The sequence below is a fragment of the Epinephelus lanceolatus genome, chromosome 2 (assembly GCF_041903045.1).
Source record: "Epinephelus lanceolatus isolate andai-2023 chromosome 2, ASM4190304v1, whole genome shotgun sequence".
In the NCBI taxonomy this organism is placed as follows: domain Eukaryota; kingdom Metazoa; phylum Chordata; class Actinopteri; order Perciformes; family Serranidae; genus Epinephelus; species Epinephelus lanceolatus.
This window is the reverse complement of record NC_135735.1, coordinates 1,738,890-1,754,173: the sequence shown is the minus strand read 5'-3', so window position 1 is coordinate 1,754,173 and position 15,284 is coordinate 1,738,890. Positions and strand designations below refer to the sequence as shown.

The 15,284-nt window shown below is 43.4% G+C and overlaps 2 protein-coding genes across 2 annotated transcripts; one reads left to right on the top strand and one right to left on the bottom strand.

The window, feature by feature from the left end:
* The first annotated feature begins 1,714 nt into the window (after positions 1-1,714).
* crybgx (crystallin beta gamma X) lies at positions 1,715-9,166 on the top strand. Its single transcript, XM_033628486.2, has 6 exons — positions 1,715-1,776; positions 2,172-2,220; positions 4,645-4,766; positions 6,409-6,544; positions 7,921-8,060; positions 8,908-9,166. The coding sequence occupies exons 1-6, from the start codon at positions 1,733-1,735 to the stop codon at positions 9,038-9,040; spliced, it is 624 nt and encodes a 207-aa protein (XP_033484377.1). The 5' UTR covers positions 1,715-1,732; the 3' UTR covers positions 9,041-9,166.
* A 1,124-nt stretch (positions 9,167-10,290) lies between these two features.
* On the bottom strand, positions 10,291-13,620 carry LOC117272671 (G2/mitotic-specific cyclin-B2-like). The gene is made up of 8 exons (XM_033651727.2): positions 13,454-13,620; positions 13,164-13,274; positions 11,765-12,040; positions 11,526-11,684; positions 11,219-11,455; positions 10,788-10,928; positions 10,583-10,693; positions 10,291-10,509 (listed from the first exon to the last, which is right to left on the bottom strand). Exons 1-8 carry the CDS (start codon positions 13,481-13,483, stop codon positions 10,399-10,401), a joined length of 1,176 nt encoding a protein of 391 aa, XP_033507618.2. The 5' UTR covers positions 13,484-13,620; the 3' UTR covers positions 10,291-10,398.
* Positions 13,621-15,284: the final 1,664 nt, after the last annotated feature.

Sequence of the window (15,284 nt, the reverse complement as noted above, 5' to 3'; positions counted from 1 at the left end):
CAACAGGAGGCTTTTAACAGATGACGTCCTGATGTTAGCTTTGCTGCTGCTGTTAGCTGTCCCTGTCAGCTGATGCTTTCTAGACATCGTGATTTCCCAAAACTGAATAAATACCACACACAGTAACACAAAACTGCTTTGCTAGCTCAATCATGTTGTAACTAAGATATCTGCTGGAAAAAATATTTTATTCATGGACCGGTTAATGAGTTATTGAGTTATTACAGACAGCGCTAACAGCTAATGGTTAGCCCAACTAATCTACGATAACCATGTTGTTAATTACAAAATGTCACATCCCTCCTTGAGTATATCCAATCAGCACCAAGTAATCCCCAAGCCCCAGCCAGGAGTCTCTCAGGGCCGTTCTGAGTACCTACCCCGAGGCAGGGACTTGTTTAGCCCCTGTAAAAGTTCCGGAACTCTGTCCTTCGGGGGTGGTTCCTGCGGTGGAGACACGCACCAACGGCCCCGGCCCTGTAAAATTACCCCAAAGTTCCTGCGGTGGAAACGGGCCTTAAGTTGATGACGATTCTCAGTCATCCAGGTCATGCTGGACCTGCTTGAGTTTCTTGAAGATGTTTCACCTCTCATGCAAGAAGCTTCTTCAGGCTTCCGCAGGCTTTAAACTCTGTGTGGCTGTGAACCTTTACAGAGTCATTGAGGCCACATGTGAATCACTGACCCATCTGCATCATGTGTGTCATTAGGGTGTTGAGCTGTCTGAGGAGGGATCTCAAATGCAGTCTTGAGATCCAGCACCAAACATGGGTATTTTGTAGTGACCCGTGCCTGCCTGTTTCCTGTTTCCTGCCTGTTTCCTGTTTCCTGCCTGTTTCCTGTTTCCTGCATGTTTCCTGTTAGAGGCATGAAAAGCAGTTGATTTGTACAGAGACATCACTGTGTTTCCAGCGGGGATTGTTCCTTCTAAAACTGGGTATTTTAAGCCAAAACATGATCTTTTTCCCACCATAACGAGTGTTTTTTGTACCTAAACATAACCACACATTAACCACAGCGCTGTTGAAACGTAAAGTTTAAATCCTCTACATAACAACGTACGATTGTTGCTGCTGGTTTCCAGTTACACAAACATGCAGCTGTGGAGTCGTCACAGTAGCAAAGTCTAATCTGTACATTCAAGTTCATTGAGGTTAATAGATGGTGAGGGTCTGTCAGTGCCCCCCCCCCCCGCCCCCCCCCCCCCCCAGGGTCATGACCTCCTGAGTGAATACAGTGTGCTGGAGCCGGCCCTGCACAAAGCATGAATACAACCATTATCACACGCTGCATTGTTTACTGAGCATTGTTGTCTAAAATGCTGAATTGTTCAAAGCTGAAACTGTTGGCACTGCACTCTGACGTTTACATGTTAGTGCTCACAGTGTGTGTGTGTGTGTGTGTGTGTGTGTACACAGAAACTCTCTGTGCTCGTGTTTGTGTATCTGCACGCACACATCTGTTTCTATTGCTCGGTGTGTGTGTGTTTGTATGTATTTGTGCTCTACATGCAGTTGCCGTGTTTGCAGCTGATGTGTGTATGTGTGCGTGTATGTGTGTGTGTGTGGGGACACAGAAGACAACATGAGCGTGGTGTTGTGTGTGTTTAGCATATCAATGGCGTCCAGGGCCCCGGCGACTGTTGCAGAAGCACTCTGAGCTTTCCAGCACCTGTGTGCTCACCTCACCTGTCTGTATTTAAGGGGCTTTCTTGTTGCGTCGCCGAGCTGACATGAACATCTTTACTAAGGTCCCAGGATTAGCCCAACAAACCAGGTATGTTGAGAGCGCCGCGCACCAGCCGGGGCCCACAGAGTCAGACCCCGCCGTCAGATCTCTCCTCCTGCCGGCTCTGGTGCTCTGCTCTCTGTGACGCCTCCAAGTTTCCCAAAATCACCTGATTTTGAGATGTGGTCATTGCAGGACACACACACACACACACACATACACACACACACAGAGTACAGCTTAGGTGCATGTTGGTGGTTTGAATTCAAAGCACAACAATCAGCATAAGTCACAATTTGTAACACCACAAAATGACACACGTAATGACGCCTTCAGCTTCAGTGTGACGTCATCACGCCGTCCTGCGTTTGTAACGTTTCTCTGACATGTTTGATCGTCTGTTCGGGGTCTGATTATTCATTAAAATGCTTCTATATCTGCAGCAAGCTGGGGTCTGTGCTCCAACGTGCCTTCTACGGGTCCAGTGGGAGGGTGAGTCCAGTCATTCTGACTTTGTTAAAGCAGCGTGTTGTTTCCAACAGATGATTGAAACTTGTTCTGTATCTGCTCTGTGGTGCTGAGTTCACTGTTTTCATTTTAATATAATACTTAGGTCATGTCAAAATATTTAAGAAGATCAGATCAGGTGTTACAACACTAACTGGTAAACGCACTGCACTTGTACAGCACCTCTCTCGCCTTCTGACACACTACGTCACATTCACCAATTCACACACACGTGGCCGAGGCTAACCTTAGTGCCACCTGCTACTCGGTGACCATTCACACACACTCACACAGCCATCAGGAGCAGTTTGGGGTTCAGTATTTGCCCAAGGATTCTTCAACACGCAGACTGGAGGAGGCGGGGATCGGGCTGCCATTCTTGTGATTGGTGGACGACCCGCGCAGCCGCCCCAGTAGGTCCGTACCCGACTCTGAATGATGTCAGTCGAATCAGATTTTAATACCAATATTCAACTGTTAGTTACTTTTTTTCCATATAGAGTTGAGAGTTTGAACAGGGCTCAGCGGGACGTTCAGGGTGACATTCACGTCATATAGTAGACAAACCAAGTTAGCCCTCCGAGCTAATGCGCGCTAACTAAGCTAACAATTGATCAGAGATGTGCAACAATTTTTTGGCCGACACTGGATATCAAACAAAAGCCAGAGACTGTGTTGTATGAAGTCGCTGTGAGTTTTAAATTCAACACTTGTAAGCAGAAGGCAGAAGATATCGTGATCTCAGATCTCTCTACCTGCAGACAGACTCACCCTGACTCTGTGTCTGTGGCTGCCTGTAACAGAGAGCAGCATGACAGCGAAGAGCGCTCACTCTGCTGCTAAATCTGGGGACCTAAACATCTCCAAAAGTACACAGCTTACTGAATAACAAAAATAAAAGTGCTCGACTTGAAGAATCTCAGTTCAGTGATGATTTGAGCCTTCGACTTTCACAGGGGAGACCAGAGCCCAGGGGTCGGCAACCTGCGGCTCTGGAGCCACATGACTGTTTAGCCCCCTCCAGTGGCTCTGTGTGGTTTTGACCAAAAAAAAAAAATCACATGTTAATTTAACATTTTCATTTTTATTTATGATTGTTGTCGGCCTAAAGAAATTCTTAACTTCTGCAAATGTAAAAAAAAAAAAAAAAAGTGTGGCCTACCCACTGAATTAAAAAAAGAAAGTTTTAACATTTCGTCAACTAACATGTGCGTCATACGTCTACGGCTTGGCACCTTTTCCTCTAAATTTTGCCTAACCTCAACAGCAATGGCTCGTATTGAGCCTCCCTAGATATGGATGTTTCTCTCTGAGGAAAATACAGAATTTAATGATGCGTGACAGATTTGTTTGCTTTCACTGCCAATGCTGCAAAGCTAAAGAACCAAACAATCATTAGTATCCCACTGCAGAGGAGCCATCTTGTTTTAAAACATATTTTTAAATGCTCATTTGGACCTATTTTTATGTGAATAGGCTCATTAAGACTTAATATGCAGTGTTACCGTGAGGCTTTTTAAAATTATATTTGGTCAAAAATGGCTCCTCTGATAGTAAAGGCTGCTGACCTCTGACCTCTGACCTGGATGATCCAAACACTTTGACTCAGAGTCACAGAGACGACTCGGTCTCAGTAAATAAATGCTCCAACACGTCTTCGTGTTGCTGTGTCGACACATCGGACCAAACTGAAGACATTTCCTGTAGATTTTTACTTTTTTGAAAGAACACAATATCATTTCAGTTAGTTTTCATATTTGTATCAAGTCTAGTTTTTAAATATTTATTTCAGTGACCTAAAATGTTTTTTACACCTACAGCTTTAGTTACTATAGTAACTCTGATCTGGACTCAAACACAGTTTATATGCAGCGTGATTACTGAATGATGACCAGTCCAAGTTTCCAGGAAGTCTCTGCTCTCAGCTGCTGTTCACAGATAAATATTTACTGCATGTTACTCATTGTAAAGTTTACTGAGAGCAAGCTATTATAAAATGTAAACCTTTTGGGGGCTTTGATATTGATCACTAACCTTCCACTGTCCTCAGGTGGTTTCTGTAGTTTTTCACATGAACATTTTCCTTACTTCCCCTCAATGACGACAGAATTATTCACGAGGATGTTTACTGTGGTTCTTGGTATCAAAATGTTCAACAAGTGGAAGGAAAGACAGATTTAAAGAACACAGCCCTGACAGTGTTACTGACTGTTTGAGACACAGGTTAGCCACAGACATATAAAGCTTCAGCTGTGGGAGGCCGCACGCCCTCACTGTCCTCTGTGCTTTACCCAAAAAGTGTCAGACTACTAGTATTGAAAATGAATGTGATATTTATAAAGCTGTAATTGATTAGGAACACCTGACGTCTGCAGTAAAGTCATGGTGGCCTCTTTAACCTTTCCTCAGGTGACCCTTTTCGAGCAGAGGAACTTTGCCGGCAGACGGCTGGACCTGAGCTCCGACTGCACTCGGATCAGTGACAAGAACTTCCCAGAGAGATGTAACTCAGTGCAGGTGGAGAGCGGAGCGTAAGTCCACACCACCACCTAAAGTCTGCTGCATGTCACTGCAACACACACACACACACACACACACACACACAACGATGCACAAGACACAAGGAAAGAACCTCTGTCATCTGTCAGTGGTTTCTGAGAGGAACTCTTAAAAGTAGACAGAGCTCATGACACCAGACACGTTCAACCCAGAGCCAGCTGTTCAGAATATTTAATCTGGATCTGAATGACTTTTGTGATGGTTTTTAAAGCAGCATCGGATAGAATCACCCTGATCCAGACAACCAGGTCTCAGCTGTTCACAAGTCATTTGATCAGATTTTAGCTATCAGGTTGGTTCACATCCAAAAAAGGGATTCTGAAATGAGATTAGATCATGTAATCCTGTCTTGGTTCTGATCTGGAAGAAGGCTGGATGGTGCAGGCTGGATTTCAGGGACAAAAATGTTCTAAAACTTGATCAGGTATAAATACATTTGTTTATATTTTGCATAAACTGTTGCAGTGATAAAGTAGATAACATAGACATCAGGCTGCCCATCAAGCCTTTCAGTACAGTTACATTAAGAAAAGGGATGTTGTCCCAATAAAATAATCCCCAACATATCTGTCAGTATCACACAAAATGTGTTTCCTATTATTTATATTCTTTTTAAGAACACTGGTTATCTGGATCAGGTGATTCAGCCTAATGCTACTTTGAAAAACCGACACAAACGTCATTTGGATCAGCTGATCTTGGACAGCAAAACATGGATTTCTAAATCTGTATCATTCAGATCCAGATTACATTTTTTGAACAGCTGAGCCCAGTGCGTCAGACAAGAGTCTACAAATGTGCATCCTGTTGTTACAGCCAACCAGGAGGCTGCGTTAGAGTCTGTCTTTGAGCAGAGTTAAATTTAAACAAATGTCCACGAAGTCTGGTTCACAGATGAGAAAACAACCAGAACTGAGATTTTCACAGTGCGACAGTTGGTCTGCAAAGAAAATTAATCCCAGTTTAGTATTTAGTTTGTTAATCTGCAGGTGAAACTTTGTGTAGACGTCCAAGTTAAAGCTGCAGCAAATCTCACATGTTCAAAGTTGATCTTATCGTCTCCTGAAAGACTGAGTGCTCTTTGATTAAAGGAACTGCTGCAGAAAACACACATCACAAAATGACATTTAATATAGAACAAAATACACACACACACCCACACACACACACGCTTACAAACACCAGCCTAAATTCAAATTACCACACCAACCTGTGAATGTCTCTATTTCAACATGTAGTTAGGATCTGGCTCACAATAAAACGTCACTGACATGCTGTTAACACACACCGGTCATGTTTGATCCCAGTGTTTAGAACATGGACAGTACAGCTCGTCAGATCAGGTTTGGAGTCATAGTTTGAACAGTTAGAATTTTCATAATTGGGGAAATTCTAGTTTTAAATCACTATGATTTCATCTGTCTGCCAAACTTCATGGAAAACAGTTTGTATTTCATTCTTCTCAAAGAACAGACCAACACATCTTCAAAAACCAAACCACTGCTGACTGGAAATCCTCATTTGAGCTCTGACCGACAGACCGGTCTGACCTCTTGATAGTTTTTCCTGTCTCTGTCTTTAACTCTCCTCTCCTTCTTCTCCGCTCTTCTGAAGATGGGTCGGTTACGAGCATGAGAACTTCCGGGGCCGTCAGTACCTGTGGGACATGTCCGACAGGGGAGAGTACAACTGCTACGACAAGTGGTGCGCTCAGGTGGACCACGTCTCCTCCGTCCGTGCTGTCAAACAGGTGAAAACACACAAGTTACAGTTACACACACTCATCACACAACCCAACCTCCAGAGCACACAATGGCGTTGTGCGTTCCTGCAAACCACAGACATGTCACATCTGTACTCTATTATTTAGCTTATCCTTTCAGCAACACTGTGGTGAACATGTGGTCATGTTTAGGCACAAAACCCACCTGGTCATGGTGAGGAAAAGATCTGGTTTTGGCTCAAGATACCTGCTTTTAGTGCAGCACTCCCCGCTGGAAAAGCAAAGACGTCTCTGTATTAAACAGCTGCTTTTCGTGCAGCTCTGCAGGCGTCACACCTTCCACCACCTCCTCCACCTGCTGATGAGTCAGCTCCGATACTACCACACTTTAGAGAGGATGATACGTGTGAAGCAAACAAATGTAACGCATTCCTCGTTTGCAGAAACGTACAATACCAACATTTTCTTCTGGCGACGGAACTGACACTAAAGGTGCAGAGAAATGACTTGTTCTTGTTCTTGTTCTTGTTTAAAACCCTTTGAAGTCGCAGCTGCTGCATCACTAACAGCTGTTTACTTTACTCTCATTAATTCATCAAAGCTTAAAGCACGTAAAAATAGAAACTTTAAATCTATAAACCGGGAAGAAAATAAATCTGGAAAATAAATCATTTTATTAGGAAAACTTGTCTTTGTTTGACAGATTTTAAACGCAAACCTAAAGTTATAGATTTAGATTACAACCTGCAGACGACGGTGAAGTTATTCACTTGACACTTTTAAATATTCACGACCTTTGGGAATTAAATTAAAGACAATTTAATACTTTCTGAGACCTTTTTTAAGGAAATAAATGTTCTTTCCGACCTGCAGATATCCTCACACTGACATCTTCATAAAGAAGTTGATGCCAAACTGATTTGAAGAAAGTGTGTCAAAGTGCAGACTTTCAAGTTTTTAATTTTCCAGACAGTACCACAGAGAGCTGTGCACTGAGGGGAATAATACACCAGATAGACTGAAAAAAATAAATATCCATCCACCCATTTTCTGCTTATCCTGGGCCGGGCCTCGGGGGCAACAGGCTGAGCAAAGCACCCCAGACATCCCTCACCCCAGCAACACTTCCCAGCTCCTCCTGGAGGACCCTGAGGTGTTCCCAAACCTTCCAGAGTGTTCTGGGTCTGCCCCGAAAATAAATATGCATGATGAAAGTAGCTGAAACTAAGGTGCACAGTGATTTAGACTCCAGAGGAATAATTACTGAAGTCTGGTGTGAAAATGTTTCAGGTCAGATGTTGGTGTAGATCAGTAGTATACACAGTAGAACTCAAACACAGAGTCAACACACCCAGAGACACACAGACACACACACTCACTGTCAGTTCTTCTGTCATTGTCAGGACAACAATCCTGGCCGAGCTCAGCTGTTTGAGCGAGCCGGCTTCTCTGGTAAGAAGATGGAGATCCAGGACGACATCCCCAACCTGATGAGCCGCTACAGCCTCAACAGAGTCGCCTCCATCCGCGTGCTCGGAGGAGCGTAAGTACCACATCCTACTGATGTCCTGCTCATAATCACAATAGGGAGTATCTTTTGGCTTTTCACTCTGATGTTGAGAAGCTGTTTGCTTTTCGTAACAGTTGTTGTAATTATGTAGTTCAACAATCAAATGAACGTGACTGTTTCCTAGAGACTACAGAGGAATATATTTTACCCTAAATACAACGTAACCTTTAGAAAGTTAACGTCATATAAATGTCTGCCTTAGTGTGTGCAGTTTACGTCTGTAGTCATGGAACTTTATTTGTACGGAGCGTCTTCCATGGCGAACACAACACAGCGTTGAACATGGTGAGTAAGGGGGCATAGGTGCAGGTTCGCTGTCGGAGGGTTTTATAACTCACGTCCACTCCTCACTAGTTGGTTTGTGACGGCACTCAGTGTGGCGGACCCTCTGCATGAACGCAGGAATGGAGTGGAAGTGGGTGGGGCGAGGGTGTTGGGGGTGGTTTGGGAACGGCACACAGTCCAGTGCACTTCCTGGAGCCCTCATTGGAATTAAATATGACCTTGATGCCTCTTTGCTCGGGCGTCCTCAGAGTCTAGGACCGCCCCTGGCTACTGAGGAAACCAAAAATCCTCTTCCTGTTTTGGTTGCTCTATGGTTGACACACTTCCTTTGTGCTGTGAGCGGAGCCTTCGTTTTCACGGGAGATTGTACTGGTGTCTGCAGAGTGTAAGAAGCACAGAGCGGACCAGTCTAAACGCAGATGACCTCATCATTCTAGACATTACACTACACATCAACATTTAAAACAGTGTCTGGTTCCACTTTAACAGTTCACTGATCTGACCCTCCTCCCTGTGTGTGTGTGTGTGTGTGTAGGTGGGTGGTGTATCAGGAGCCGAACTACAGAGGACCTCACTACATCCTGGAGAAACGTGACTACAACAACTTCTCTGACTGGGGCAGCCAGAACAGCACCGTGGGCTCCATGCGCCGAGTCCGCTTCAACTGAACACCGACCTCCATCCACCACCTCTGATCTGAGTCCTTCTCCACCCGTCTTACACACACACACCCCAAACCTGTCAGCTTTACACACTACAAAACTTATTTTAGTAATAAACTGTGGAAAAAGACAGACGGTTGTAGTTTTGGATTATTTACTTTTAATTTATGGAGAAAAGAAAATTGGTTCTTCAGTTGGTGAAATGTTCAGTCAGCTGTTTGAAAGTTCAGAGCTGGAGCTCAGTTAAAGTGTTCATATTTTTGGGCATTTTTTTTGCCTTTGATACGACAGCTACAGGAAACTAGAGCTGCTTGCAGAGGACTCAGCCTATTTGGGGCGCACACTCTTCCAGGTGAGCTCGAGGTCACCCCGAAATAAAATGTTCATAAATGGAGATTCACACGTCACCAAATTAAAACAGTTTATCACAGGGGACCAGCAACCTGCAGCTCTTTAGCCCCTCTTCAGTGGCTTTGACCAAAAAAACAAAACAAAAACAAAACTTTATTTTTATAGTTTAACATTTCAATTATTTATCAATGTTTTAGGCCTCAAGAAATTTTCACATTCTCCAATCCTAAAAAAGGTGAAACCTATGCACTGTAAATTAAAGTTTAATGTTTCGGTAACTACAATGGCTCCTTTGATAGTAATGGTTGCTGACCCCTGAGCCATCAGAACCCAAGTTAGTTTTTTAGCTGTTTGTAAATACAAACTTGTGATTGACACATTCTGGTGCAACTAAATCCCAAATCTCAGACGTTGGCTGCAGAATGTCGGACACTGTTCGTTACTACGAATCAAACCAGATGTTTAAAGAATTTGCCAAATTACACACAGTGCTGTCTAAAACATTTTATTAACTTTATGAAACAGTAGAAAAATCTGACAAAGTCCAAGATCCATGAATTCCATGTATGCCACAACATGAAGGTTCAAATTATGCACAAAATATGAACACATGACCCGAGAACAAAGATGACTGACGTAGATTTTCATCAGTTACTAAAATCACACAGATAAGGCACTTCCTTCACCCAGGAGGTAAACTAAAGCTCAAATAAACCAGATCATACGCAGACAACAAAACACTCTACAAGAGAAAAATGAAGTTGGTTCGGTTCAAACTTCTGACTGGAAGTTGTGGCGCGATTGCCACGGTGAAGAAAAATCTGGTGAACCACAAACTTTTAGTGAAACCTCAGATATAAAGAGGCGAAAGTGGTTAAATCTCTGAACAAACCACGAAGCTTGGATGAAAAATTAAAAACGTTTTATTAAAAACTAGAAGTTTCTCCACAGATTGAGATCAATCTAAAATAAAGTGCGAGTGAAATGTCCACTGATAAAATTTAAAGCTGACTTCAAGGATTGTTGAGCAGAGGAGCCGCCATGTTGGTGATGATGGACGACTTCAGCTGAGGGATGAGGCTGATCTTCATCAGCTTGCTGCTCGAGTACTTGTTCCTGACGGCCTGCAGAGGAACAAGCTCACTTTAGTTTGCGCTCAACACAACATCTTAACATGTTTCCTGTCCGTCGACTCACCTGGAACTTTGTCTTCCCCCCGTTTACAGTCACCACATTTTTGGCGATGTGCTGCATGATGGGCTTCAGGTGGGCCGCGTCGTAAGTGGAGTAGTGCTGCTGAGTGGGAGACTGAGACGAGACGGCCAATTAAAGAGCAGCAAAGAGAAACATTACACACTGAACACATTAAGTCTACATGTTTGTTTAACTCCAGCAAACTCACCCACGGCAGCCCGTCGACCAGCAGCTGGGAGAGACACAGCGCAGCAGCAGCGACCTCAGAGGGTCGATAGTGCACCATGTCGTAGTCGAGGAGGGTCAGCTCCATCAGATACTTGGCCAGCGTGTGTTTCTCTACGTCAGACTGAGACACAGACAACATGGAGGCCACTGACAACTCTGGTGGACACTTCACACATTTTACTAATCTCTTCTAGTCAAAGAATGGTGTTTAAACCTGCTGTCTGCACACAGTCTGTTCACGGCAACTGAAGTCTACATATTTAAAGTTCAAGCTAAAGACTGATCAGCTTAATACTGCAGGATAAGAAAACCTGCAGCTGTTCATGTAACCAGGTCACACTGAGAACTGATGGAGCTCCACATCCTTGATCATTAAATTATATATCGTGGTAAATTCATGGCTGAACTCACATTCGCCACCTTGGAGGCTCGTCTCAGGAAGTGTAGTGGAAGAGGACGTCCCAGCTGAAAGTTGAGCGTCCTCAGAACCAGCTGCTCCATCTCCAGAATCTGAGACTTTGTGAAAGCGTTGTCTGTGATGTAGGCGAAGTCTCCGACCTCTGGAGCGTACATCTCTTCATATTTACAGGCCACCAGCATGGCGGTCACACCAACCAGCTGCAGCTTCCTGCGAGAGACCGGCTGGACCTGCAGCACGGCGGGGAAACGTTTTCACACAGCTCACAAACACAGAAAAGAGCGTTGAGACGGTCGTTACCTGGAGGAAACGATCCAGGATGGCCACTGTGAGGTACAGAGTCTCCTGCAGCAGCTGGAACCTGGAGTGAACCTGGACCAGCCAGTCCACCAGAAGAGCTCGCATGCGTTCAGTGATCTCATAACCCTGCATGTAGTTGGCTCGCACAGCCTGCTGTGCCTGAGGAGACAGACGTTGATGTCACACAGAGCAGTGCAGGGTGGGGGCAGAGAGTTGGGCGGATGGAGGGAATAAATTACCTCCAGGACGTGCAGATATTTGTAGATATCTTTGACGTATTCTGAGCAGAGCTGCGGCAGGTCTGAGTCCTGCTCGTCCACGTCCTGCACAGTGAGCAGCACCTCAGAGAACGCCTGGCACAGCTCCTCCTCCTCCTCCTCCTTCATGGACACGTCAGCTGACTCCTCTGACACTGGGGGGAGGGGATCTGCAGGTGCTGCGACCTGGACTGATGGAGGCACCACAGGTTTCACTTTCTGGGCACAAGATGGTTTGGCTTTGGTCGCTCCGGTCCTCTGAGGAAACAAGTTTAATGCAGATTGATTCAGAAATGAGGTTCTGAGTTGTCGCTGTTGTAGAACTATAGTCCGACTGTAAAAATTGTGTAGCTTATACAATGAGTACAGAAAATATTTTCACATTTGTCAGTTAAAATGTGCATCATATGTCTGCAGCCTGACACCTTTTCCTTTAAACTGAGACCAACCTCAATAGAAGGAGGTCGTCTTGATTCTGCCTACGGATTCTACATCCAAAGGGATGTGTCTCAGAGAAACAGTAAACTAAACAGTGGGTGGAGTGGACTGATTTGTTTGCCTTCACGCCACACCGCAAAGTTAAAGTAACAATATATTCAAAAATATCCAACTTCACAGGAACTTAAATCTTTGATAACTAAATCCAAACGGATCCTTGTCTGTTTGTGTTGAATCTTCCAGGTGAGCGGCTCTTTAACGAGCGTCCAGCAAAAACTCTTGAACAAACTTCTCCTGTTGGCGACAAGATGCATTTTATTTCAGTGAATTAAACCCAGAGCTCCTTCTGTCAACCAGTGGCATGGAGAAAGTTTTAAAAGTCTGCCTGTTCGGTTTCAGTTGTTGTGTCATCTTTTGTTATCAAAATTGAAAACTAAATAAAATCTCTTGAAGAAAAAAAAAAAAAAAATCCAGCTGCAGAGTAGACACCTTGTGGTTAAACATATTAATGAATGCACCTTTAGACCTATCAGTAATGTTGACAGGATAATTTTATTTGATGGGCAGCGTTACCTTCATTATAAGGCTCAAATATGTTTTGCAGCTCCAGACAGATTTTTTTTTTTTTTTTGGCCAAAAATGTCTCTTGTAATATCAGAGGCTGCTGATCCCTGCTGTAAAGTGAATCAACCTGTCCTGCCCTCAGATGAGAGGCTGTAGGTGTCAGAGAGTAAAACATCAGTGAGCTATAAACTGAAATGTGAGCCGACATTAAAACCTTTAAGTGTGTCATTAATGATTCATGTTGAGAGGAAACTGAGCTGATGTGATTCACAGCTCTGAGAACAAGTGAAACAACATGAACCACAGCTGAAGGAGTAATAAGAGCACATGCAGAGCAGCTGTTGAAGCACACAGTGATGTTCCTCCATCATCATGTTACCTTGGTGTTGACTGCTGCTCCAGGACGGTTGGTAATCTCTCCGAGAGCAGCTCTCCTCACACCTGCGGTGGCTTTAACCATCTTCAGCGGGTTGTCTGCGGCCGGGAGCCGCTGAAACACACACGGACACTAAAGTCAGACACTCGGCACAAACTCCACGAATGTTTCCTGCTGGAAAAAGTCAGCTAACAAACATGAGAACAACACAGGAGAACAACGAGCCGAGCAGGGAGCACACACAGCTCATGTTAGCTAACCATGCTAACTGAGCTAGCTTACAGTTTACTCACCGCAGCACGAGCTTCCGCCACAGACGTCATGTTTACCGTCAACAGACACGAGACCGAACCGTGACTTAAAGAAACGACACGGTGATTTATGTTCAGCTCAGACCGACACGAGTTACCGACGAGATCCGTGGACACCGATTTCTGCAGGTAAACAACATGGAGACCTGCAGCTTTCAAATAGCGCTCCGTCAAATCTGATTGGATACAGCTTCGGGAGGACGCTCCTGATTGGCTGAAAAACAGATGAGGTTAGAGGTACAATTCACAAACTTTCAAAATAAAATACGATAATAATAATAATGATAAAACTGATTATTATTATTATTATTGTTATTATTATTGTTATTATTATTATTATTACAAATCATTACAAATAAAATACATTTTTAGGAGTTGTGTTTTTTAAAATATATTTTTACTTATTCATTATTAACACCATTTCATGTTTTCATGTTTAGGAATATATAACATAAATCAGTAATATTAAAATTGCACAGCCTCAGCACAAACTTACTGCTTCCTCACCGTCACCAAACCCACCAGACTCCATTTAAATAAACAGTCATTTTATCATCATAAAACACACTTCATTTAAAGTCAACTGAAACAAAATAAAACTCTCAGAAACCATCTTGGTTCAACAGTCACCAGCTCTGGTTTGGTTTAAATGAACCCTTAATTCACCAGTTAGCTGTGACAACGTGCTGCCTCTATACACACTAACATGACTGTTCATTTAAATGGAGTCTGGTGGGTTTGGTGACGTGATTTCAGGACTGTTTCTGGTTAAACAAAAAGGATCTGACTCTTTAACACAAAGCTCTATCTCTGTAGGGATCCTTTCATAATGCTGTCAGACACTTAGAATAACAATCTGAGCCTTCCATCCATCTTCATCCTCTTATCCAGGGCCTGATTTGCAGCTGCAGCGCTCTCTCTCAGTACTGGACCAATTTAAATAAATGCTCTTCTCATTAGTCACTTAGACACTAAAACACATTACGCTTTAAGATTGGGCAGTAAAGTCACCAGGCTGAAAATCTACACCTTCAGTTTGGACCAGAGACTCACAGAACTTTAAAATAAATTGATCTCATTTCTTTTTTACAGAGATGTTATTCAAGCCGCTGCACTAATGACATCACAGGTGGTTCAGGACAAAAGTCGACATGTCTGACAACTCAAGAGTTTACAATGACCAATTTTATTTATTAAAAGGAAATCAGTAGCATTTATGGTCTCTTTTTTATTTGAGCATCTCATCTGCTGCGCCTTCACATGACCATGAAACTGCATCACACAAACAGTACAAAACACAGGAGCCTAATGGACGGCTGGATAATAAAAAGTTCCTCTTTGTGTGGTTTCGCTCGAGGCCACGTGGAGAGAGGATTATATTTCACCAGGACGATGATAAAAACAGCTGCACAGAGTTAAAAGATAAATCTGGTGACATTATGTATTTTTACTGTTGTTAATAAATTCAATGAAAAGAAATGAAATGAAAATAGTCCCCTACAAATGTGAATGAGACGATATATTTGTGAACTGTTTCTAAATATTTCAGTGAGTAGGAATTGATGGGTTTGAGGCTGAGTGACAGTAACACAGTCGAGGAGTCAGAGTGTCGAGAGACAAACTGACACTGTTGGTTTTGGTCTTTTCAGAACATCAACAGCTGTGTCCTCAAAAACTGTGCACAACTGGTAAGCGTACACATCATGGAACTCAAACAAGGAATGAACCAAAAAACACTGGAAATAAAAAAACCTAAAATCTTTGAGGTACAGAGAATCTCTTATACAGTAGCTGGTAAATATCAAATATCAGT